Genomic DNA, 25,238 nt, shown 5'->3' on the forward strand with positions numbered 1-25,238 from the left:
CCAATCAATGGGATACATTGCATGTTGACCTGCATTCTTTCAAATGTATATAATTAATCATTAAAACAGATGTGTAACAAATAAGAAATACAAATTCCACAAAAGGCATTAAATAATTATTATTTTCAATCATTTCACAATAATTGCATAATTGTGTTTGAATATCTGAGTAATTAAAGTAATTATACATTTGTCCAAAATAGTTGGTTCAGATATGGTTAAGCAGCTGCCCTGTGATCAGATGAATCCATATTATTTATTTTTCCGACATCAAATGCGTAATTTCTTATCGTACAAATATTGTCATATTTATTTTAATTATGATTATGTAATTAATTCCAAGGAGGCCTGTAGCGTTGACATGAAGGAATCACTATGAGAACACAGTCTGTCAAGTTAATAAAATGTTCAATTACTCAATCAATCATAAGACTGCTCCTCAGCACTCTTAAATCTGCTCTCAGCCACGATCAAATCTGATCTCAGGAAAATTTGGGGACTCGCACTCCCAGCTCTAATATGTCTTAAATGGGCCGAAATCTGGCTAAGACGAAATATTTTGTCGTAAATTCGTTCGGGAATGAGACCCAATCTCTAGCAACCATGAATTTGGACCTGGGCGCAGTTCGGCCATCTTTAAGACCTGGCACTCACTAGGGCTTCGTGTATTGGGGGATCTGTATAGGGATGGTGTGTTGATGTCGTTTCAGCAATTGCAAACACAGTTTAACCTCCCAAGAGAAATTTGTTTTGGTTTCTTGCAAATACGACATTTTATTAACTCACTACAGCTGCCAACGCCAATGGGCTCCCTTTACAGTAAAACAGAGAATTTCTTAGTGAATATATTGAAGACGACTGGCAAGAGGCCATTGACTCAGTTAAAAAGGTTTATACTTAGAGACTAAGAGAAACACAATATAAAATTCTTCACAGATTACACATCACACCTGTGTTACTAAACAAAATGGACTGTTCAATATCTCCTTTATGTTCAAAATGTCAAACAGATCTGGGCACCTACTATCACTACTTTTGGGAATGTAAGTGTTTATCCAGGTTCTGGGGCCAAGTGGCACGTGAGTTAAGCGACATTTTCAAGGTGAAAATAAAGAAGGATCCGGGAGCTTTTTTACTGGGACTCCCATCAAAGGAAGTTCATTTGACACCCTTACAATTCAAACTATTTGATAAACTTCTACTTTCAGCCCGGAAATGCATTCTGATAAACTGGATTAAGGATAAGCCTCCATCTATACAAATGTGGTATAGAGAGATCTTCGGTGTGCTACCCCATGAAAGACTCTGTGCAATGCATAGAGGCAACAACGCTTCCTTTCAGGAGGTGTGGGCCCCACTATTAGACTACTTTCCTGCTGAAATCTCTCGAATCCTTCTAAAGGCCCAATGCCCCATTGTATGGACAGACTTAGGATAGGAAAAAAAATATATATGTATGTCTACATGTGAATGGGCTCGAGGCAAGTGCAATACTGTACAGTGCCTGTCTTGGTTACCTTTCCTTTTTGCTTGTTTTTCTTTTTGATTTGTTTTTGCTTGCATATGGTGTGGATGACGGCATAGATCAGACCTGGGCATTGTACGGCCCGCGGGCCGGATACGGCCCGCGGGATGATTCTGACCGGCCCGCGAAAGATTACATGATAATAAAAAAAAAAAAAAAAAAAAAAAAAAAAAAATTATTTATTTGTTTTACTTTTTTCTTTTCATGTCAACGTTCACACGCACAATATACGCTTAGGAGACATGCTCAGAAGATGTTGGTTCTCTTTGGATCCACCTACATATGTGAACAGACATTCTCAGTCATGACGTTTACCAAGTCCAGGTACAGATCCTCTCTACCTGACTTTGATGGACTTGTTAAAGCTCAACAGAGACTGGATTTCTCACACTGAATGAAAAAAAAAGAACTGAAGAACACTAAAATGTGGAAATATAACAAGTGAAATGGGACACTTATATATTTTTTTCTTTTTTTTGCACAGTTCTGAAAACATTAAATGTTTAATATAGGCATGTAAAGTAAAAAAGGCTACAAAACTGGGACACTTTTCTTTACACAGTTCAGTGACATGTCTTGTTTATTTTTGCTATAAGATGATGTAATGTCTTTAGAAAGCTAAGAAAATCCTTGTTTCAATAGTATATGAAACTCAAAATGCCCTTTGTTATTAATGTTTCACATTTTGTTTATCATTTTGGAAATAAATTCTATTTGAATAAATTATATTTTTGAAAGCTAACCTCACCTTTTAATTGCCAAATAATAACATACACTCTTACCAGGGGTCAAAACAATGCCATTTACTGCTTTGTATATAGAAATAAAAAAAATTTAGTTTGGAATTTTGGCCCGGCCCCCCAACATATTTTCAGTTGCTCATTCAGCCCCCTGGGAAAAAGAATTGCCCACCCCTGGCATAGATGAACTGGAGGAACCCCCCCCCCCCCCCCTTTGTCCCAATGTGTGTTTTTGTAATGTAAGTAACTGTATGTGAAAAATCTTTTAAAAAAACAATGAAAATATATTTAAAAAAAAACCTGTGGCCGCTCGATATCCCTCAGCGAGGTGCTAAACTCGCTAAATTCTCGAGTCAATTCTCAATCCTAATCACGCCATGTATTAAGCCCCAGACCCTCTGATTAGTTCAACAAGTCCATGGACCACTAGCCTTGGTTTGATTAATTGATTGAAAACTTTATTAACAGATTGCAGAATGGGTACAGTACAGTACAGCTCAATACATACAATTGTTAAGGGGATGCAGACCAGAGAAAGACTTTCGTCTTGTTTACATCAGGGTCCCCCATTTTCAATTCATCGTATATGACATACATGACATACAGATAGACAGTACTGCTACATCTATACATTTATGACATACCAGATTTGCAAATACAGTACTGTTTGTGATACAACAAGAGTCCAGAAAAAAGAGTATATACATTTGACGTAGAAACTGTACATTGGATTGGGTAGGTGGGGGGGGGGGTGGGGGGGACTGTACATTGGAGGTGGTTGGGTGGGGGGGGGGGTTGGGTAGGAGTGGGGGGGGGGGGTTGGGTAGGAGGGGTGGGTGGGGGACACTGTACAACTGTACAAACAAAACTGTACATTGGAATATTGACAAGACCATACTTGGTAACTGTACATTGGAGGGGGTTGTGTTAGGACATTTACAGGGGCCAGTTTCGAATTGCAGTCTCCCGTAGGTGTTTTTTGAGAGTGTTTTTGAAAGTGGGTAGTGATTCACATTCCTTTACAGCTTTGGGTAGGGCGTTCCACATTGATGTGGCATAATTGCGAAACGTGTTTAGTCCCTTGTTTGAGCCAAATCTGGGTTTAACATGATTTGTGGAGCTCCCTCTGGTGTTGTGATCGTGGTATTCACTGACCTTTGGGAAGTATTTTGACATGTACATGGGTACCTTGGTCGTGTAGTGTATCTTGTAGACCAGGCCCATTGCAAGTTGCTGTACTCTGTCGTCTACTCTAAGCCATCCTAGGTTGTCAAAGTAGGCAGGGGTGAGGTGGGTTCTAGGAGTAAGGTCAAGCAGTAGTCTGACCAGTTTGTTTTGAGATGTTTGTAATTTTGTTTTTAGCGCCTTTGAGGTGCTTTGGTACCATGAGGTGCACGCATAGTCGTAGTACCCTTGAATGAGTGCTCCTGCCAGAGTCTTCAGGGTATTCTTGTTTACCAGTGAGGAGATCCGGTACAAGAATCGAGTTCGTTGGTTGACTTTTTTTATTACATTGGATGCCATTTTGTCACAGGAAAGATTTGCCTCTAGGATGGAACCCAGGTAGGTAATATCTTCTTTCCTTGTGACAATATTGTCACCCACTGTAACTGAGAAGCCGTCGGTCTTGCTGAGTTTGTTATTTGAACCGAAGAGAATGGACTCTGTTTTGCCCATGTGTAATGATAGTTTGTTATCAGCGAGCCATATGCAGATTTTGCCTAGTTCTGAGCTGAGGGTTTTTTCAACCCCTCACCACAGCGTCCTGCTGTGAAGAATCTCAAGGCCGCGGATAAATCTCATGCACTGGCTGACACAGAGTCTCTGGTGCTTGCTTGGAATCCCTTCCAGGAGATTTGCTTAATTCTTCATGGAAGTCGCCAAGTCTGTATTTTATTTAATTCTCATTTCATAGTCACTGGTTAGTTTTATCCATTTCATATGAAATATAAACTTAGAAGAGTTGTTAACCTCTTTATTGTTTGTAATAAACAGAATGTCTGCTTGGGAAAACTCCTTTCATTGAATAGTCATATTCACAGCAATACAATAATTAATAATTAATAATAGTATAATATTAGTGTATATTATTAATAATAATTTCTATAAGACCAGGTCGAAAACACGCTCAATACAAGGGTATCCACATCAGAGCCCTACTTTTGACTCCAACCCGGGTACAGACGTAAGAATACTGAATAGTCATTGGGTATAACTTTAGCTAGAAGCAGTAACCAGCAATTGATTGAATCTGTAATCAGGCTACCCAGACATATTTAATTTCATCATTCATTCATTACCTCCGATGAAAGCAAGGCGTGGCCAGCGTTTTGAAAGATCATGATGGAGCTCGTAAAAGAACGCCGTCCAAGAGTTGAATAAAGTTTAACAAAGTTTGGTTTAATTAGAAAAAGTTGTTACAATAATACTGTCTTGGAAAGATCCAATCCAGGAAAACAATAAAGCATGAATATAAAAACTCATCAAAGTCTAAATCAACATCTTTCGCCTGAAGAACAATAAAAACCTCTATAGTTTAAGAATCATCACAAAAAGTGAGCTAAGAGCCAAGCACATCTCTTCAAATCTAAACAGACAAGATAGTGCTCGCCATCATAGGGAAAAGCTCGCATTTAAAACATCCATATTCAAGTCCCAATACACCACTCGACATTGAAATGGAGATAAAAAAAAGTCACAAAAAAAGAAAAAGAAAAAACCTTTTCATGCGCTCTTTATACACAGGTCCGTAGCGTCACATTGCAAGCAAAAGATAAACACTCCTTCTTTCAAAATGTGACTTGCCATTGGCTTATCGCTACTCCAATGGTTAGTAACTTGAAAAGTAAAAGTAATCAGTTTAACTGAAACGGATTACTGTACTTCCGAAATCCCCTCTCATCAATGTCATGTGCTTTCGCACTGGTCCCCGGCCTTATCAGCATGTTAGTGAGGGAGACTGGTCTAGGAGGGATAGCCTGTAAGCTATAGATATATACAGATATATATATATACAGGTACTATACAGGCATATACAATAAACATATACTTAATCATGGTTAAGCTTAATCATCACCCATTGTGTTTTAAACATATGTACAGCATCGTGCAGCGACCATCGGTAGTGTGATAGTAAAGGGTTAAGCCTCTGTTGCACCAATCAGTGAGCTGCATTTTAGGATTCTTGGACGCGACCGGAGGTCTGACTGTTTGTAAAGTGAGACAGCAACAACTCTTCTTCCGAGATAAGGTCATAGCGACCAATCAGCACACAGCGATTTATAGGGTCCTGGGGCGCCGACCGGAGCAGTGATAGCAGGCTACAAGGTCATACACAAGGGAGGGAAAGATAATACTGATGCAAGCCTTCCTGCTTGGCAGTATGTATATAGTATGTAAGTATACTAAGTATTGATTATACTTTCTAGTTTATTTAACATGTGCAATCAACATATACTGATCATTTTAGTTATACGTTTATACACACAGTGAAAGAACGTAGTGTAGGCACAGAGCGTAACTGTCCTTAGAAGAGCTCCTCATTCTGCCCGGAGGCCCTGTCCGGGGGAGAGAATCCTGAAGCACACAGCAGTAACAGAGAACGGAACAATTGCACTGCTGTGATATACAAGATAATACATGTTCTTTAATCATATCATCAACGGTGAAAGAAAGTAGGCACAGAGGTCACTGTCCTAATAACTGTGAGGGGGAACGGGATGGCAAATGCTGGGTCACGCTGGCTGTGACTCTCAACATGGGTCTCTATGGAGAAACCATGACACTCCTCTGACTAACAGTATAATGGAGCTCTATGGAGAAACCATGACCCTACCCTGACTAAAAGTATAATGGAGCTCTATGGAGAAACCATGACACTCCCCTGATTAAAAGTATAATGGAGCTCTATGGAGAAACCATGACACTCCCCTGACTAAAAGTATAATGGAGCTCTATGGAGAAACCATGACACTCCCCCTGACTAAAAGTATAATGGAGCTCTATGGAAAAACAATGACACTCCCCTGACTAAAAGTATAATGGAGCTCTATGGAGAAACCACCGCACTCATCTGACTAAAATATAATGGAGCTCTATGGATAAACCATGACACTCCCCTGACTAACATAATGGAGCTCTATGGAGAAATCATGACACTCCTTTCACTAAAAGTATAATGGAGCTCTATGGAGAAACCATATCACTCCCCTGACTAACAGTATAATGGAGCTCTATGGAGAAATCATGACACTCCTCTGACTAAAAGTATAATGGAGCTCTATGGAGAAACCATATCACTCCCCTGACTAACAGTATAATGGAGCTCTATGGAGAAATCATGACACTCCTCTGACTAAAAGTATAATGGAGCTCTATGGAAAAACAATGACACTCCCCTGACTAAAAGTATAATGGAGCTCTATGGAGAAACCATCGCACTCATCTGACTAAAATATAATGGAGCTCTATGGAGAAACCTATGGCACTCCCCTGATTAAAAGTATAATGGAGCTCTATGGAGAAACCATGACACTCCCCTGACTAACATAATGGAGCTCTATGGAGAAATCATGACACTCCTCTCACTAAAAGTATAATGGAGCTCTATGGAGAAACCATGACACTTCCCTGACTAACAGTATAATGGAACTCTATGGAGAAATCATGACACTCCTCTGACTAAAAGTATAATGGAGCTCTATGGAGAAATCATGACACTCCTCTGACTAAAAATATAATGGAGCTCTATGGAGAAACCATGGCACTCTCCTGATTAAAATATAATGGAGGTCTATGGAGAAACCTATGGCACTCCCCTGATTAAATATAATGGAGCTCTATGGAGAAACCATGGCACTCCCCAGATGAACCCTTTCACTGCCACACTACCAAACGGTTAACCATTTCACTGCGACACAACAGCCGGTTAACGACCGTCGGTTGTGTGATAGTAAAGGGTTAACCTTCTGTTGTGTGGCAGTGAAAGGGTTAAAATACAATGGAGGTATATGGAGAAACCTATGGGATTGGGACATATAATATAATATGACTCACATCGGGATTGGGACATCCCTAAATAAAATAACATTGAATCTTTTCGGCAGGACAACGACTTCTGCCTCCTGCGCCCCAACGAGCCGATGTTCCAGATGTTCTCAGGGGAGACGCTGCTGTACGAAGGCAAGGAGGCGCTGTACCCCTTCTTCATCAACGAGTGCGCTTACTACGAGAAGGGCATCGCGCTCTCCCTGGCCAGGAGGAAGTGCGTGACGGTCCCCACCATCCAGATGCAGAGAGGGCTGGTGCAGAGAGAGGGTCCTGAGTGAGAGGGTTGGTGCAGAGAGAGAGAGGGTCCTGAGTGAGAGGGTTGGTGCAGACAGAGGGTCCCGAGTGAGAGGGTTGGTGCAGAGAGAGAGAGGGTCCTGAGTGAGAGGGTTGGTGCAGAGAGAGGGTCCTGAGTGAGAGGGTTGGTGCAGAGAGAGGGTCCTGAGTGAGAGGGTTGGTGCAGAGAGAGGGTCCCGAGTGAGAGGGTTGGTGCAGAGAGAGGGTCCTGAGTGAGAGGGTTGGTGCAGAGAGAGGGTCCTGAGTGAGAGGGTTGGTGCAGAGAGAGAGGGTCCTGAGTAAGAGGGTTGGTGCAGAGAGAGAGAGGGTCCTGAGTGAGAGGGTTGGTGCAGAGAGAGGGTCCTGAGTGAGAGGGTTGGTGCAGAGAGAGAGAGGGTCCTGAGTGAGAGGGTTGGTGCAGAGAGAGGGTCCTGAGTGAGAGGGTTGGTGCAGAGAGAGGGTCCTGAGTGAGAGGGTTGGTGCAGAGAGAGAGAGGGTCCTGAGTGAGAGGGTTGGTGCAGAGAGAGAGAGGGTCCTGAGTGAGAGGGTTGGTGCAGAGAGAGAGAGGGTCCTGAGTGAGAGGGTTGGTGCAGAGAGAGAGAGGGTCCTGAGTGAGAGGGTTGGTGCAGACAGAGGGTCCCGAGTGAGAGGGTTGGTGCAGAGAGAGGGTCCTGAGTGAGAGGGTTGGTGCAGAGAGAGGGTCCTGAGTGAGAGGGTTGGTGCAGAGAGAGAGAGGGTCCTGAGTGAGAGGGTTGGTGCAGAGAGAGAGGGTCCTGAGTAAGAGGGTTGGTGCAGAGAGAGGGTCCTGAGTGAGAGGGTTGGTGCAGAGAGAGAGAGGGTCCTGAGTGAGAGGGTTGGTGCAGAGAGAGAGAGGGTCCTGAGTGAGAGGGTTGGTGCAGAGAGAGGGTCCTGAGTGAGAGGGTTGGTGCAGAGAGAGAGAGGGTCCTGAGTGAGAGGGTTGGTGCAGAGAGAGAGAGGGTCCTGAGTGAGAGGGTTGGTGCAGAGAGAGGGTCCTGAGTGAGAGGGTTGGTGCAGAGAGAGAGGGTCCTGAGTGAGAGGGTTGGTGCAGAGAAAGAGAGGGTCCTGAGTGAGAGGGTTGGTGCAGAGAGAGAGAGGGTCCTGAGTGAGAGGGTTGGTGCAGAGAGAGGGTCCTGAGTGAGAGGGTTGGTGCAGAGAGAGGGTCCTGAGTGAGAGGGTTGGTGCAGAGAGAGAGAGAGGGTCCTGAGTGAGAGGGTTGGTGCATGGGGTGATATCTCAGAAAGGAGGAGGCAGAGGAGAAGTAAGGCTGGATTATTAAAGAGATATTCCTAAAATGGAACAGTATGGTGCAGATTTCCTCTATATCTGTGAAACTGACGATAGATTCATTGTCACAGTGCCCCACACACACACATACATGGACTTATGTGTGGCAGTCCACCACAGAATCAAAGGTCCACCACAGTAATCAGAGGTCACAAAGACTTTTCCTCAGACTGATTTTATAACATATTAAAGGTATTTTTATGTTGCATATAGTCTTTTCTTCTTCTTTTTTCTGCACAGACTTCACCTCCACACGTAAAAACCTGTGGCAACACTGGTTGCACGGGTCTGATGAGTAAATACAGACTGAAATAACATCATAATAATAAAAGAACGATACATTTTTTTTTTATTTATTGAAATGACTGTGAGGGTTCGGTGTGGGAATAGAAGAGGAGACCCCAAGTGCAGGACACGAGCAGAGAGAGAAGAGGCTGAGGCGACGGGATGAAGTGAACAGGCTTTTACTGAGCAGTTTGCAAGCAACAATGATTACAAAACGAAACGGTTACTAAACAAAATCGAACTGCAAAACCCGAAAACAATACTCAGCAATGCTGGAAAAATAACGACTAAGAGAGGAACGGACTCACGGGGAATACTGGTGACAAAGGTGAGTACGTGACCGAACACAACTGTGAATGAAAATCAATACAATACAATACAATGGCGCGACAATGACTGTGAGAAATGGGCAGGTCTAAATAGTGCCCGTGAACTAATTACTAATGAGTGCCAGCTGGTATAAGGCCAGGCATGGCCAAGACAGGTGAACACAGAATTAGTAAAGAAAACTCACATCATAAATAAAAGCATATGTAAAGGGAATATCTTAAAGGAAAAACATATGTAAAAGAACAACCCTTAAAGGAAACATATGTAAAGATGTTTAACACTATTAAAAACATGTCTAAAGGGATGAGCCTTAAAGGAAACACATGTAAAGTTATCAACACTTACAGAAAACATATGTAAAAGAGAACCTTTAAAGGAAACATATGAAAAGATAAAACCTTTTAAACACAAGCTAAAAGGCACAACACAACACGAACAGAGGAAACACAGCATTAAAGATAGCATAAATATCATCCAGCAGACCTAGGACTAAAGGCCTGAGAAGGTCCAATATCTGGAGCTGCTGCGTTTGGCCACCAGAGGGTGGCAGAAAACCACTGTTCATATTGTTCGGACAGGATCCCTGGCCGGGACCATGACAATGACACGTACACACTCGCACACTAACCACTTTTTAATTAAGCATTAATTCATTCAATCTTTATAATCTCAAAGGATCATTGAGAGCAAGCTCTCAGTTACAATGACGTTGAGAAATACAAAACGAATTAAATACACATTAATTAAAAATCTAAAACATTTAACAATATAGAAACAGAAAGTGAATCAATTAAACATTTAAAATAATTAAAAAACAACTGCAGACTGTGGTGAAGTGGTTTGCTATTAAAGATATAATCTGACCAATAGATACCATAGGTCAGGAATTGAGTTTTAAAGTGCATTGCAAAACATTCCATGTTTCCAACTTCAAGTTCCGTAGCGACAACTAGAGAGGATGCCAGGGATGTACCAGTACCGCCTTCCAGGGGTGGAAAGTACTTGAGTAATTTTACTTCGTTACTCAATTAAATTTCAGAGAAAAACATACTTTTTACTCCTTACATTTAAAATACAGACCTACAAAGTACAAAGTACAAATCTCGCAGGTCCAACTATTTTAATTAGTATATTTGTTTCTCTGGCCGAACTGTCGTAATCCTGCGGGCGCACTTTATTTAAAAACAGTCAATCAAATCCCCATCAATGGAAAATGAACCCGCCCATACCCATGCTGATTGATCCTTGTGCAAGACTAGAAAGCGGGGATCTTTGATTAAACACCTGCTAAATAAATGCAACACTCCCAGACGCGAAGGTAAGGAAAAACTCACTAAAAACCTAGCAATAGGAAAAAAGCACCACAGGCAATGTAACTGAGGGGTACAATTCCCTGACTGTATTACTAGATATGATACTTACTACCACTACCTTTGTACTTAATATTCGGCCACCCAGTACACGGCATAAATATATTATCATGAACACTCTCACGTAGATGAAACGGATCCAACACAAATGTACGAATTAGAAACAGGTCTTTATTTCTACACAGCGATGGTGTGTAGAATAAGCACTTAATCACTTAATTACATTTATGAATTGAAATAGTATGCACTTTTATGGCAAGGAGTATTCGTCGGTATATCAATAGAGAATGTCCAATCTCTGAAGGCGCAGGTGGTAAATATACGACCTGGAATAGTTAAGGAATAACAGCAATGATACTTTAATGATTATACTAGATACACTAGAGGGGGTTAATCCGGTCGCGTGTAAGCCGACAGGAGTAGGAGGGGGGGGGGGGTAGAATCCGGCTGCCTCGTCCGGCCAAGGGTATCCCAGGTGAACCCACTGTAGTGCCGTTCAATGCGCCGGCGATCCTTGGACCACAGATGAAAGCAGGTGGACTCTTTGTGGGCCGGCTCTCTCCGGTCCACGGGGGAGAGACGTGAAGCGACCTCGTCTTGCAGAGCGTCTCCTCACCTTGCGTCCTCTCCAGGGGGGGGGGTTCCAACACACGGCAGTGTCGGGGGTCTTTATCCATGGAATAATCAAAGTATCCAAAGCATAATCCGTGCCTGGGAAGGCGGGCTGTCGTCGGTAGAATAATCCGGTATACAGGTCCACTCGCTCGTCGGCTCTGGGGCTCCTCGGGTGCAGCTTCACATAGGGTCAACCACCCTGGGTAAGCAGCCAGTTCTCTGCCCGAAACGATGGGGTACTGACTACGGTAGTATTCTCACCGCACGAAGCACTATATATTAACAGACTATTATTAGCTTAATAGACTACGTCCAACTCGACGATATAGTGCCAAATATGACTATTCAAATATTAATATACACGATGTCTCAATACCGATGGTAGGCGAACTTGGCCTTACTCCCACACGTGGCGTCGCGGGGAGGCTTTACGTCTGTGACTCTATTGGAGGGTAAGAAACTGGACTGAAAAGAAAGTCCTACTTTAGTAGCGCAGTATATATACGCACTATGAACAAATAGTCCCATCAGTGGTGCGGTAGCCAAATTCCTACGCGGAACTAGGACTTGTTCGTACATGTCGAGCGGTACGTTTTAACTGGGTCTGAGGGGTATGGCAGCCTGGCACCAAGGTCTCGACCAATAGTAGAATGGAGACTATTATGGGATGTTCAGTAGGCTAGAATGGATATTCAATGCATATTGTACAAGGAATATACAAGGGATATCAGGGAATATTAGAGAATATACAAATACAATTAAATATATATATATAAATAAATATATATATTCGGTTTAATCTGGCCCTTCACAACAGCCACCCCCTGAATAGGTCCCAGACCTAATCAGTTAAACAGAGACAGATTAATCGCGTTGTCTATTTACACATAAGGGTTTGCTGTAGGGGTCAGTCAACTTCACAAAGTCATAGGGTTGTAGGGTCATGGTCATCATCGATTGTGTCTGGGAGTCGAGGCAGTTCTATGAGCCTTGCCACGGGACGGGTGTAAGTGCGACCCTGGACGAGCACTTCAGCTGCTCGGACCTTGCCGTCGGCACCGGTGATCACTTTGCTTACGCGGCCGGCCGGCCACATAGCTCTGGGCAGTGATTGATCAATAATCATGACGACTGTTCCTTCTGTCAAATTGTCTCTCTCCTTTACCCACTTCTGGCGGGTCTGTAGAGACGGTAGGTAGTGCAGTAGGAAACTGTTCCAAAACTTGTCGGCTAATACTTGGCTGTACCTCCACATTCGTCGGCCGTTCGCTTCTTCAGGCCGGTACATTGTCTGTGGTAATGCAGGATCTAGCCGCCCCATCAGGAGTGTGTTGGGGGTAACTGGGTCGATATCCGCCACATCACTGGAGACATATCCGAGGGGCTTCGAGTTAAGTACTCCCTCAATCTCCGTGAGGACTGTCATTAGGACTTCTTCCGCCACAGTCTGGGCCCCAAGTACTGCGTACAGGGCTGTCTTTATGGAGCGCACTTCTCGTTCCCAAGTGCCACCGAAGTGGGGTGCGTTTGGGGGGTTGAATTGGAAATCAACCTGTGCTGGAGCGAGGTGGGTCTTAAGTTCTGGGCCCATAGCTTGGAAGCTCTCTCTCAGCTCTCTTTCGCCGCCTTTGAAGTTTGTCCCATGATCGGACAATAGGGTAGACGGTCTTCCTTTCCGTGATGTGAATCTACGGAAGGCCATAAGGAATGAGTCTGTGCTCATGGTCGGGAGAAGCTCGATGTGTATCGCTCTGGTGGTCATGCATTTGAATACAATACCCCACCGCTTCTCGGTTCCTCTTCCTTTCTTTATGTGCAGCGGGCCAAAGCAGTCCATACCCGTTGAGTGGAATGGCTTGTCACCGATTCGGAGGCGACATGGAGGAAGGTCAGCCATCCTTGGTATGCTGGGCTGCGCGCGCCACTTGCGGCAGTCTAGACATGTTCGCTGGAAGCGTCGTACCGCCTCTCTTCCTTGTAGGATCCAGTAACGACGTCTGATTTCCGCGAAGACTCTTTCTGCTCCTGCGTGATGTACATCCTCATCGTATTTCTTTATAATCAGCTCTGTGACCTTGTGTCGGCTGTTCAATACGATCGGGTATTTAATGTCATCCGGTAGATTGGGGGCTCTGCGTAGGCGACCACCCACTCTGATGAGGGTATGAGCGTCGCTCTCGGGGGCCAGGTGAATTAATCTGCTGTCGGATGGGACGGGCTTTCCTCCCTGTAGACCGGCCAATTCATCGGGGAACGAGTCTCTCTGGGCTCGCTGCAGTAGAAGCAATTCTGCTTCCTCGTAGTTAGCTGCTGACATATCAGCGGGGGACTTGCACTCCGGGTGGTACCGCAGGAATGTTCTTTGTTGTGCACTCTCTATGGACGTGCAATCGTCTATGTTAGGGTCGGTGGAGGCTACGGTGCTCAATCCACAGAACACAGACTTCTTAATTTCCACCTCCTCTGGACTTGCTTCCCTCGGGATAGGCATGGGCCACTGTCCTTCCGGGAGTCTTAGGAATGCGGGGCCGTCACTGTAGACATTGCGACGGGTGAGGTCATCCAGGGGCATCCCCCGGGTGATGACGTCAGCTGGGTTCTGTTTTGTATCAACGTAGCGCCACTCTGTTTCTCCGGTTAACTCTTCGGTTAAGTCTTGAATCTCGGTGACTCTGACTCCCACGAAGACTTTGTACTTGCATGAGTCCGATTTGATCCAGGCGAGTACCGTCGTGGAATCTGACCACAGGATTGTTCTAGACACCGGTATGGTGAGCTCACGTTGGATGAGCGTGGCTAGGTGCGCTCCGGCTAGGGCTGCGCAGAGCTCTAGACGTGGGATAGATTGTTGCTTGCGTGGGGCTATTCTCGAGCGGGCGAGGACAAATGCTGTGTAGATCTCTTCGTCCGCTGCTGGGTCCTCTGCTACATGTTTCTGTAGTGCAAATGTCGCACAGCAGGGGCTGCACGTCGTTCCGAAGGGGAGGATTTCCCATTGGTAGATGGCTGGGTGCTCATCTCCTGGCTTCTCTCTCCATAGGAACCGTAACAGGGGCTTGTCCGCCTCTACTAATCTCACCTGCAGGAACATTCCTTTAATGTCCCCGCTGATGGCCACCTTTTCCTGGCGGAAGCGGAGTAGAACGCCGAGTAGGGAGGGGCCGAGTGTGGGACCGGGCAGTAACTCTTTATTCAGATTTTGGGATCCGATCTGGTAGCTGCAGTTAAATACTATGCGGTCTTTACCGTTGTGATGGACCTTGTGGTGGGGCACGTACCACGATTCAGTGGTCTGGTCAGCCTCTTTAATGTCCATCTTTGTGACGTGTCCCGCTGTGATGAGCTTCTCAATCTCAGCGCGGTATACACTCTCTTGGGCGGGGTTCTTGGCTAAGCGCCGCTCCGTGTTCAGCAGGTACCGTTCTGTGGCGTCTGTCTTGGCGTGGAAAGTAGGCATTCCTTCTCGCCGCAGGAGTGGCGTGGCGTATCTCAACACGCCGTTGACCGGGACTCTCTTGGTCCCTGTCTCGAGGAGGTGAATGGCGTAAATGTCATCTTTAGAGCGAATGTCTTTCTTTCCGTTCTTAAAGGGCACTTGTTCCAAGGTCCATAGCCGCTCTACGTGTTGCAGGAGTGCGGTTTCTCCCTCTGTGACTCGGGAGTGGAGACATCTAGTGGCTGTACTTCGGTTGAGAGATTTGGCGAGCGGGCCTTGGAGAGTCCATCCCAAACGGGTCTCGACTGCTGCAGGGCAGCCTCGGGGTCCGGTATGAACCCGGTCTATCGGGACAATGAGGTCTGCATGGTCGGAGCCTATCAACAGGGTCGGCATAGCATTGTCTATGAGCGGGATCGGTAACTTGCGCAGATGTGCATATTTCTCCATCAGCTTGGCGACGGGGTATGTGTACCGCGACAGTCCTATTTCTTGGCTGGTGAAAGCGTCTGCAATCTGGTACCGTCGCTCAGGCTGGCCGCTTGCTGCGATAGAGAATGAGACATTCTCGCCCTTTATCGTCTTCAAATCTCGTCTTATTGTCCGAATTGTCATTTGGGTTTCGCTTCCCCGCAGCCCTAGCTGGGCCGCAGCGGAGGCGAGCAGTAGGGTCTTCTCTGACCCGTCATCGAGGACGGCGTAAGTGTCCAGGACTTTATTCTGGTAGCTTAGTGTCACACGCACTACTTTTAGGAGTACTCGGGCTCCACTGCTGCTGGCGGGATCGATGTACATGACGCTCGCTTTGCGGCTGGATGGTGCAGGTGAAGGGCGCCGTCTGTTACTGTCGTGAAGTATGTCCAGATGGGCTCCATCGCACTTGGTGCACCTTTTCTTTAAGCGGCATTCGGCTGCCATGTGTGAGCGCGCACAGCGAAAACAGCGCTTGTTGGACTTTATCCATTGACCTGCTTCCTCCGCGTTCAGCTTGGGGAAGGAGTCACATTGCGCTAGCCAGTGTTCTTTCTCACAGTAGGGGCACACTATCTTCCACTTCTCCGTTCTGGAGGGGGTACTGTGGCTCCTGCTGCTCGGTACTGACTCCGATTGGTGCATCACAGTCACCGATCTTCTTCCATCATTTAGTCGTCTGGTTCCTTCTCTGGAGCCAGGGGTGCTCCGTCCGAATGTATCTAGCCGTAGGCTGCTGACTTCTCTCGCCAGGAAGTCTGCTAGATCGAGGAGGTTCGGTTCGGGGCCATTCGGGTCTCTGTGGTCCCTCTGCCGCCTAAAGCGCTCCTGACGAGCGGGCGGCAGCTTCTCCAGGATCCTTTCCACATTTGAGTTGGCGTAAAGTTCATGCCTCCCCTTCTCTCTTTGCGCTCCCAACATCCCTACCAGGGACTGCACTCTGATGGACAGGTCGTCCAGTGCTCGATTGTCTATTGCTGGGGGTAAGCGGTCGATGTGTCGGATCTCCTGGATCACGTAATCCCATATGCGCCCATACCTCTGGTCCAATGCTACCAGCGCTGCTGTGTATGGGGTGGTGGAAGTCGCGTAGGCGAGCGCTATATTATGTGCGCGGGGTACCTTTAAGTGCTTCAGTAGGATGGCGTATTTGTGGCGTTCATCCAATACATCCACCAACATGGTCTCCAGACACATGCGGAGTTCTGTATACTGGGCCCGGTTCTCTTGGGTGAAGTCGGGTACCATAGGCGTGCCAATGTATGACGCTGACTGTGGATACATCGGCGAGCGTTGGGGGAGAGGCCTCCTAGGCGAGTCTCCTCCCGCTCCTTGGTATGGGCTGGTACCGGCAGTGTACCATGGCCCGCTTGTCCAGGTGCTGTTCCTCGGTGCGGGTCGTGCGTCGTGCTCACCCGGGTATAGAGTCGGGGGTCTGTAGCGCAGCTCCGCGGGAGTATAGCCTGGGCTGTACCGGGCCTCCTGGTCCGGTAGAGTACTGTGCTGTCTTCGGGCGTGGTTCTCCTCCTCTTCCTCTTCGTCTTCAGTTAGGTCATCCAGTGCTTGTAGTCTCTGGTTTAGCCTCTCCACAGGATATGCTGCTCCTTCCCGGTTGCTAGGTCTCGCTTGGACCGGTGGGGGGAGGTGGTCTGTGGGGGGTATAGACCTCGTCTGTTGGTCAAGTTCAGGGTTGTTTACTCGGCTAGGGGATGCCGCCCTGGAGGTGTGTCTAGACGAGTTCCTGGAGCCTCTGGCGGAAGGAGAGGGTGTTGTCCGTCTGATCAGCTGTTCTATTAGTTGCGACTGCTGTCTGTCGCGCGCTGCGTCCCGTTGAGCACCGGCTCGTTCTCGGGCCACATTCTCTTCCATCTGAATGCGTCTTATTTCTAGACGTATCTGCTCGTGTTCGCTTCGCTGCTGGATCTGCAGTCGGTCGCGTTCAGCAGCGGCGTTCAGGCTGATGAGGAAGGCCTGCTGTAGGGTCCTCTCTGCCTCGCTGGGAGAAGGCGGTTGTATAGGGGAGCCTTCCCTCGGGGTACTCCTTGCGGAGCCTTGGAGCTCTATCTCCACGGTGCTCTCCCCGTCTTCTTCCGTGCCGAGTTCTCTCTCGGTAGCGTTGTATTCCTCCCGGGACTCATCGGGGACTACTTCTTCAGTACTGGCGGGGTGTGAAGTCATGTCTGGTTCCCACTGGTCCCCACCGTGAACTTGGTCAGTTACATTAGAGCCCGTAGGGGCCTCTATGGTCGGGGTAGTCTGGGCGTTGGGGTTAGACATACTTTTACTTTCTAGTTTTACCGCGTTTACTGTTAGTAGAAGACTAGGTTGTTGACTGACAGCGTAAGCCTCTAAGTACTGAGGGAGCCGTCGTTCGCGCTGCGGGCGTTGGTTAGGAGGATCGTTTCGTGGAGTGTTCATCATAGGCCATTTCAATATTAATAACACTATATTAATATTACACTAATTACCCTCCGGCTCGAAGGACCAATTGTAACTGAGGGGTACAATTCCCTGACTGTATTACTAGATATGATACTTACTACCACTACCTTTGTACTTAATATTCGGCCACCCAGTACACGGCATAAATATATTATCATGAACACTCTCACGTAGATGAAACGGATCCAACACAAATGTACGAATTAGAAACAGGTCTTTATTTCTACACAGCGATGGTGTGTAGAATAAGCACTTAATCACTTAATTACATTTATGAATTGAAATAGTATGCACTTTTATGGCAAGGAGTATTCGTCGGTATATCAATAGAGAATGTCCAATCTCTGAAGGCGCAGGTGGTAAATATACGACCTGGAATAGTTAAGGAATAACAGCAATGATACTTTAATGATTATACTAGATACACTAGAGGGGGTTAATCCGGTCGCGTGTAAGCCGACAGGAGTAGGAGGGGGGGGGGGGGTAGAATCCGGCTGCCTCGTCCGGCCAAGGGTATCCCAGGTGAACCCACTGTAGTGCCGTTCAATGCGCCGGCGATCCTTGGACCACAGATGAAAGCAGGTGGACTCTTTGTGGGCCGGCTCTCTCCGGTCCACGGGGGAGAGACGTGAAGCGACCTCGTCTTGCAGAGCGTCTCCTCACCTTGCGTCCTCTCCAGGGGGGGGGGGTTCCAACACACGGCAGTGTCGGGGGTCTTTATCCATGGAATAATCAAAGTATCCAAAGCATAATCCGTGCCTGGGAAGGCGGGCTGTCGTCGGTAGAATAATCCGGTATACAGGTCCACTCGCTCGTCGGCTCTGGGGCTCCTCGGGTGCAGCTTCACATAGGGTCAACCACCCTGGGTAAGCAGCCAGTTCTCTGCCCGAAACGATGGGGTACTGACTACGGTAGTATTCTCACCGCACGAAGCACTATATATTAACAGACTATTATTAGCTTAATAGACTACGTCCAACTCGACGATATAGTGCCAAATATGACTATTCAAATATTAATATACACAATGTCTCAATACCGATGGTAGGCGAACTTGGCCTTACTCCCACACGTGGCGTCGCGGGGAGGCTTTACGTCTGTGACTCTATTGGAGGGTAAGAAACTGGACTGAAAAGAAAGTCCTACTTTAGTAGCGCAGTATATATACGCACTATGAACAAATAGTCCCATCAGTGCCAGGTAGCCAAATTCCTACGCGGAACTAGGACTTGTTCGTACATGTCGAGCGGTACGTTTGAACTGGGTCTGAGGGGTATGGCAGCCTGGCACCAAGGTCTCGACCAATAGTAGAATGGAGACTATTATGGGATGTTCAGTAGGCTAGAATGGATATTCAATGCATATTGTACAAGGAATATACAAGGGATATCAGGGAATATTAGAGAATATACAAATACAATTAAATATATATATATAAATAAATATATATATTCGGTTTAATCTGGCCCTTCACAACAGGCAATGTGGAGGGGAAAAAACCTTAGAAGGGCCGTTCAAGGGGGGATCCCCCTTCTTAGATGTCGGTGATAGTGGTGTTGCTATAAAACAGGAGAAACTGTTTGTAAGCATGTACATATACGCGTAATGAAACACAATTATGTACATGCAATAGCAACTGGGGTACATTAGAACACAATAAGAATACAGAGAGGCCGGGGCGCCCAAGTGGCAAACCATGTAACGCGCTGCATCACGAAGCGGCCGACCCAGGTTCGATTCGTGGACCCGGCGGCCGGCGTCCTTTGCCAAATGTCTTCCCCCCGCTCTGTCTCCCGTTCTTCCTCTCTTTCTCTACCGGACTGCCCGGTAGTAAAAACAATAAAAATCTACCAAAAACATTAAAAAAAAATTAATACAGAGAGGCTAAGGCTTAGCTTCTTCCCTCAGGCCATCAGAACAATGAACACTGATCTCTCCACACACAAGCACACATGAACACACACATACACACACACAACACAGCATTCTGCACTCGCACTCGCACACACACAAACACACCACAGGTCACTTTAAACACACAATGAAAAGGTCACTTTAAAGGAAGGAAAAGGACACTTTAAGAAAATAACTTGTTGTGATTGTTGTACAGTGTAGTTAGTAACAGCAAGTATAGCATAGGGACATAGAAAAACTGCACATTGTATAGGTATGTACATAGCATCCAGTGCCTTTAAGCGATTTATTAACATGTCTATTTACCATGTCTATTCTAGTTATCTTTTTATTATTATTACTATTACTATTGTTTTTATTGCACAATCGAAGCGGGCATGGCCAACCGCATTTCACTGTATGCCCTGGTATGTATGTGATGAATAAAACTCTTGAATCTTGAATAAGAACATTTTGAAATTGGCAACACTAACATCTTCCTGAAAGATGCAGGAACTGAAGCTTGTCCTACATGTTGCCACGGGACTCATCTGGTGTTTCGTGTTGGTGGAGTTCTCCTGATCCGGGGGAACCTATTTCAACCTGTATTGCCCACGATAAGCGATACCAGATTACATCCCTAGAGAGTCCGTAACACATTCACAGTGGATTCCCCTAAAGCACAGCCATAAGATGACGTTTGCACTGCATTAGAGCCTTGAGAGAACAAAAGGTTATCCTATAACCTAGTTATATGAATACTGGTAGAGCGTCTCGCCCCTGCCATTATGAGATAACTCTTATCTCCTAGCACCTACTGTGCTCATGAACAAACAATTTGCACCCATGCATCTGACCAGGCCACGCCCCAGCGTCCTCCTATAAGACGCCGGACATGGTCACACTCTACCTTCCTCTTTTTTTGTTTCCAACATGGACGCTGCAGTGCACTCCATGAACTAGTTGTTATGAAATGCAGAGAGAAATTACACAATGTTGGGTTTTCGCCGGAGATTCACCAGCCCCTGGAATCTTCTCGGCACATCCTAACAGCGCATTGGGCCTGTCCTGGGGTTTCCTCGTCTCGTGACAGCGGATCGAGGGATGCCGCGCGGCGGCTAGCTGTCGAGCTAGGTCGCGCACAGGTAGGGCCTGCGCTGCCAGGCATTAATGCTAGCATTTGTGATACTGCTCGTTGTCCCGTGAGACAGCCGAGTTGTGTATTGGCGCGAGGGGCAGGATATTTGGGAAAACATGGTCGTCATGACTCTGTTTTGGGTGTTTTCCCAGCTATCCTAGTGCGTGCGGCTAATGCTAATACTACAATGCTGGGTCTCCGTTCTTGTTCCCCGCCGAGGGCTGTCTTTACTAAAAGGTCTTCCCTCCTCTTAACCATTCATGCTGATGGTCAATCGGTGTCTAATGTTGGGAGTTTTGACAGGGGCTTGTTTACCTTTTCATGGGTGGATGGGCTGAGGCCTAGGGCTGGTGTGCTTTTTGTGAATCTATGAATTGTGTGCGGGACTGGTGTTTTTCTCTGGTCTGCATCCCCTTAAAGGGGAACTCCAACATTTTGGGAAATTAGCTTATTTAACATCTTCCCTGGAGTTAGACAAGAAGATACATACCTTTTTTGTCTCTGTGCGTGCATTTTAGCTTTGGGAATAGACGCTCCGTTAGCATAGCTTAGCTTCATCACTGGAAGTGAGTAGGGGTCGGAGCCTTACAGTGCCTTACAGTGTATTGCAAGGTCTGACATTGACCAACCTTGATATGCATGACCTTGGTGGGCTCTAGGTCAACTCCTGAAAAGGGGGTCAATGTCAGACCTCGCAATCAAAAGTTAGGGGGCACACTGAAATTATGGCAAGGGTTATTAGCCCCCTAACTTTTGATTGCAAAGTCTGACATTGACCCCCTTTTCAGGAGTTGACCTAGAGCCCACCAAAGTCATGCATATCAAGTTTGGTCAATGTCAGACCTTGCAATACACTGTAAGGCACTGTAAGGCTCCGGCCCCTACTCACTTCCAGTGATGAAGCTAAGCTATGCTAACGGAGCGTCTATTCCCAAAGCTAAAATGCACGCACAGAGACAAAAAAGGTATGTATCTTCTTGTCTAACTCCAGGGAAGATGTTAAATAAGCTAATTTCCCAAAATGTTGGAGTTTTCCTTTAACATTTGTGTGTATGGGCTAGCCCATTCTGCAGTGTGTTAGTGGAGTTTTCGTTCATTTATTCATTTACTTCATGGGTGCACACCACAGTGGAGGTTGCTGCATTCCTACTAGTGAGGCAGTGCTTCACTAGTAGTAGTCTTTTGTCTGCAGCCACCACTGGTGCTCCGTGCTTGTGAAGCAGGTGGCATCAGTCCTTTGCCTCTGACATGGTGGAACGGTGTCCCGCCCGGCCGACGCCATGAGGCGAGTCAGCCCGGCAGGTGGCTGGTGGGCTGTTAAAGCCTATACCGCCGCGGTATAGAATTAGCAGCGACTAGCAACATTGTTTGAATTGCTGTTTTTTCTGTCAAAAATGATGTCGGGTGGTGGGGCCTTAGGGCCAGCCGACATCGAAACATCGCGCAAGGTTTTGAGGTTATTAGCTTTTGACCTAGCCGCAAGCTATAACCGCAGGGAGGGCTAGGATGCTGTCAACGCTTGTTTACAGACATCTTGGTTGGATCAGTCTCCCCTTGAGGAGGAGAGAAGTTTTTTCCCTCCTCAGGGCTCCCCTCTCCGCAGAGGGACTTTGGTCTTTCCACAGGAGCGCGGGCGGTATTTGACCTAGGGCCCACACCGCATCACACCGCGCAGCCAGAGGTGAGGGCGCGGCCTCAACCAGCGGCCATGTTTCCCCCGCCTTAGGTACCCTGGATACAATGAAAACAAGTGATCGCAAGGCCGACAGCCTTGGCGGCCGAGGGATCGGCTACATTAGATGAGCACGCCCTAAAAAAACGTTGCCGTCTAGCTGTGTCTAGCTCGCTCTCCGGTCACTCCCCCCCCCCCAACACCAGCGGGATAAGGGCTCTGATTTGTTTCCTTTGGCTGCGGGCCGCGTGCCTTCAATGAAGCGCAAGCGGCCCCACGTTTAGCTTCTCATGGGGACAGGGGCTGACACCCAGTTGCTGGCTAGGCCTGGGTCTGTCCGTGAGAATGTTGTGCTGTCAAGTGGCTCCCGCGCCACATGTTCTGCGTCTGTGTTTGGTGAGCCTGGTGTTGTGTATGTCAACAACAAAGGTTGTCAGTGGGGGAGCTCGAGGCCCTTGGGGTCGCAGCGCGAGTTCCCCCAGCCCCGCCCTCGTGATACCCGGCCTGGCGGACCAGCGCCAAGTGGCGGCAGGTGCGCTTTGGGATTATCATCACATATGGCTACAACAGTGCCATATGTCGAGGTGGATGGAGAGAACGCTGAGGCGGGGGCTTGTGTTGCAGTTTGCGCTACCCCACCCTCCGTTTTCAGGTTTGGTACAGACCCTATTGTCAGGGTCAACAGCAGTGACAGCTCTGGCCGACGAGATCCAATTTCTGTTGGCGAAGCAAGCCATCGTCGTGGTCCCAAAGGAGGACGCGATGCGTGGCGTTTCCTCCCGGTATTCTCTGGTGCCCGGGGGGGGGGTCAGACCCATACTGGACCTATCCGATGGAAGGTTCAGAATGTTGACCGTCTCCCACCTGTTAGACACTGTCAGGTGGGGGACTGGTTCACCTCCATAGACCTGTAGGATGCGTATTCGCATCCCGATCTTCCATCCCAAGGCTTACCTACGCTTCCTTTGCAGGGCTTAGCGTACGGGTACCAGAGGCTGCCGTTCGGCTATTCTCTGGCTCCCCGCATCTTCACCAAGTGCGTGTAGACCGCACTGGGGCCTCTGCGTCGTCGGGGGTTACGAATTGTATTCTGCCCTGGACAACGTTCTGGTCCTTGGCCGGTCAGGGTAGATCGCCAGGTCTCATACCAGGCAGGTGATGTCTCACCAGCCTGGGTTTTGCTGTAGACTGGAAGTAGAGTTCTCCTCTTCCCATTCAACGGGTGGAGTACTTGGGCTTTTTCTAAGCTCAAGGTCTATATGGGCATCCCTCTCGGAGCGGCGGCGAGTGGTTGGGTTCTCGGCGCGCTCGGGAGGTTCCGTCCTAGGATGGTTACGGCGCTGTCCATGATGCGCCTGCTGCTGTGGTCCCTCTTGGCCTCCTCTTCATGAGGAGGATGCAGAGGTGGTTTTTTCCAGTATGGAAATGGACCTGGTGTGAGACATATGGAAGCGGCTGAAGGTTCCCATGTCAGTATTAGGGGACCTTGTCTTCTGGGGAGGGTCTGGTGCCCTCACCTGCGGGGTCCCCATGGGCAGCAGGCTGTCACACGTCACGGTCTTCACCGACGCCTCCCTCATGGGATGGGGGGGGACGTGTTGGGCCAATGCAGTAGGGGGCAGCTGCCATGCTGCCCGGTCTGCGCTACATTCAATGTGTTGGAATTGAAGACAGTCCTTCTGGTCCTCAAACGGCTCGACCACCTTGTGGTGGGCAAGCATGTTTTGGGTCGGGACGGACAACACGACGTCAGCGTCGTATATTGTCAGACAGGGTGGAGTGCGCTCCCCCCGTCTGCACCGGGCGGCGGTCGAGCTCTGGCTATGGGCGTTCTCCATCTGCTCTGCCTGAGGGCTCTCCACATCCCCGGCAGGGTGAATGTGGGTGCAGGTGTGATGTCGCGGGGCGGTCCTCACCCTGACGGGTGGGGACTACATCCAGACATAGTCGGGCAGGTCTGGGACCGATTCCGTGGCCGTCCGGGATTCTGTACGCATTCCCCCCCTTACACCTGATAGCTCAGCTGTTGGGGCGGGTACGTCGGGAGCGCAGGACTTGGTCCTGGTCGCGCCGGGCCGGGGCTCAGCTGTGTGGTCCCCAGCCCTGATTCAGCTCTTGGTGGCCCCGCCGTGGCCTGTTCCGTGGTCACCGCGGGCCCTCTCTCAGGCACGCGGAACTCTGTTCTGCCTCCTGTTCTGGGGCAGCCTCTAGGCTTGGCTGCTGACGGTGTGAATCTGGTGGGGATGCGTCTTGACTATTCTGTGGTTAACACTATCCGGTACGTGCATGCTCCGTCCTCTACCGCGGCTTACGCTTGGGAGTGGCGTATGGTAGAGTGTGGGGGTGGAACATTGTTCAGCCACCCTCTCGTGGAACATTCCTGCTTGGCGCTCTGTGTCTCAAGCCTGTGGAACGTTCTCTGTCTCCAAGTGGGTCCTCCAACTGGTCCTGGGCCGGTTGTCGGAGGCGCTGTTTGAGCCTCTTGAGCAGGCGCCATTGGATCTGCTGTCTTGAAGACCGTGTTCTTTTTGGCCATCACCTCCGCTAAACGCGTGGTTGAGCTGTGTGCTCTCTCGGTGCGGCCTGAGTGCCTGTCTATTCAGCCGATAGCGGTGCGACTCTGAGGCCTAATCCAGTCTTTGTGCCAAAGAATATCCGGAGCTCTTTCGCTCCAGGGATATTGTGGTTCAGGCG

The 25,238-nt window shown here is 47.8% G+C and overlaps 1 protein-coding gene across 1 annotated transcript in view; it reads left to right on the forward strand.

Annotated features, from left to right (window-relative positions):
- Window positions 1-7,592, forward strand: part of LOC311226702 (N-acyl-aromatic-L-amino acid amidohydrolase (carboxylate-forming) B-like) — a gene marked incomplete at both ends in the record, with an annotated part of 81,793 nt that extends 74,201 nt beyond the window's left edge. The window contains one exon of the mRNA XM_084312114.1: window positions 7,371-7,592. Coding sequence (XP_084168240.1) covers window positions 7,371-7,592 — 222 coding nt within the window. The remainder of the gene's footprint in view (window positions 1-7,370) is intronic.
- Window positions 7,593-25,238: the final 17,646 nt, after the last annotated feature.

The sequence above is a fragment of the Notolepis coatsorum genome (assembly GCF_963971535.1).
Source record: "Notolepis coatsorum genome assembly, chromosome: 4".
NCBI lineage: Eukaryota > Metazoa > Chordata > Actinopteri > Aulopiformes > Paralepididae > Notolepis > Notolepis coatsorum.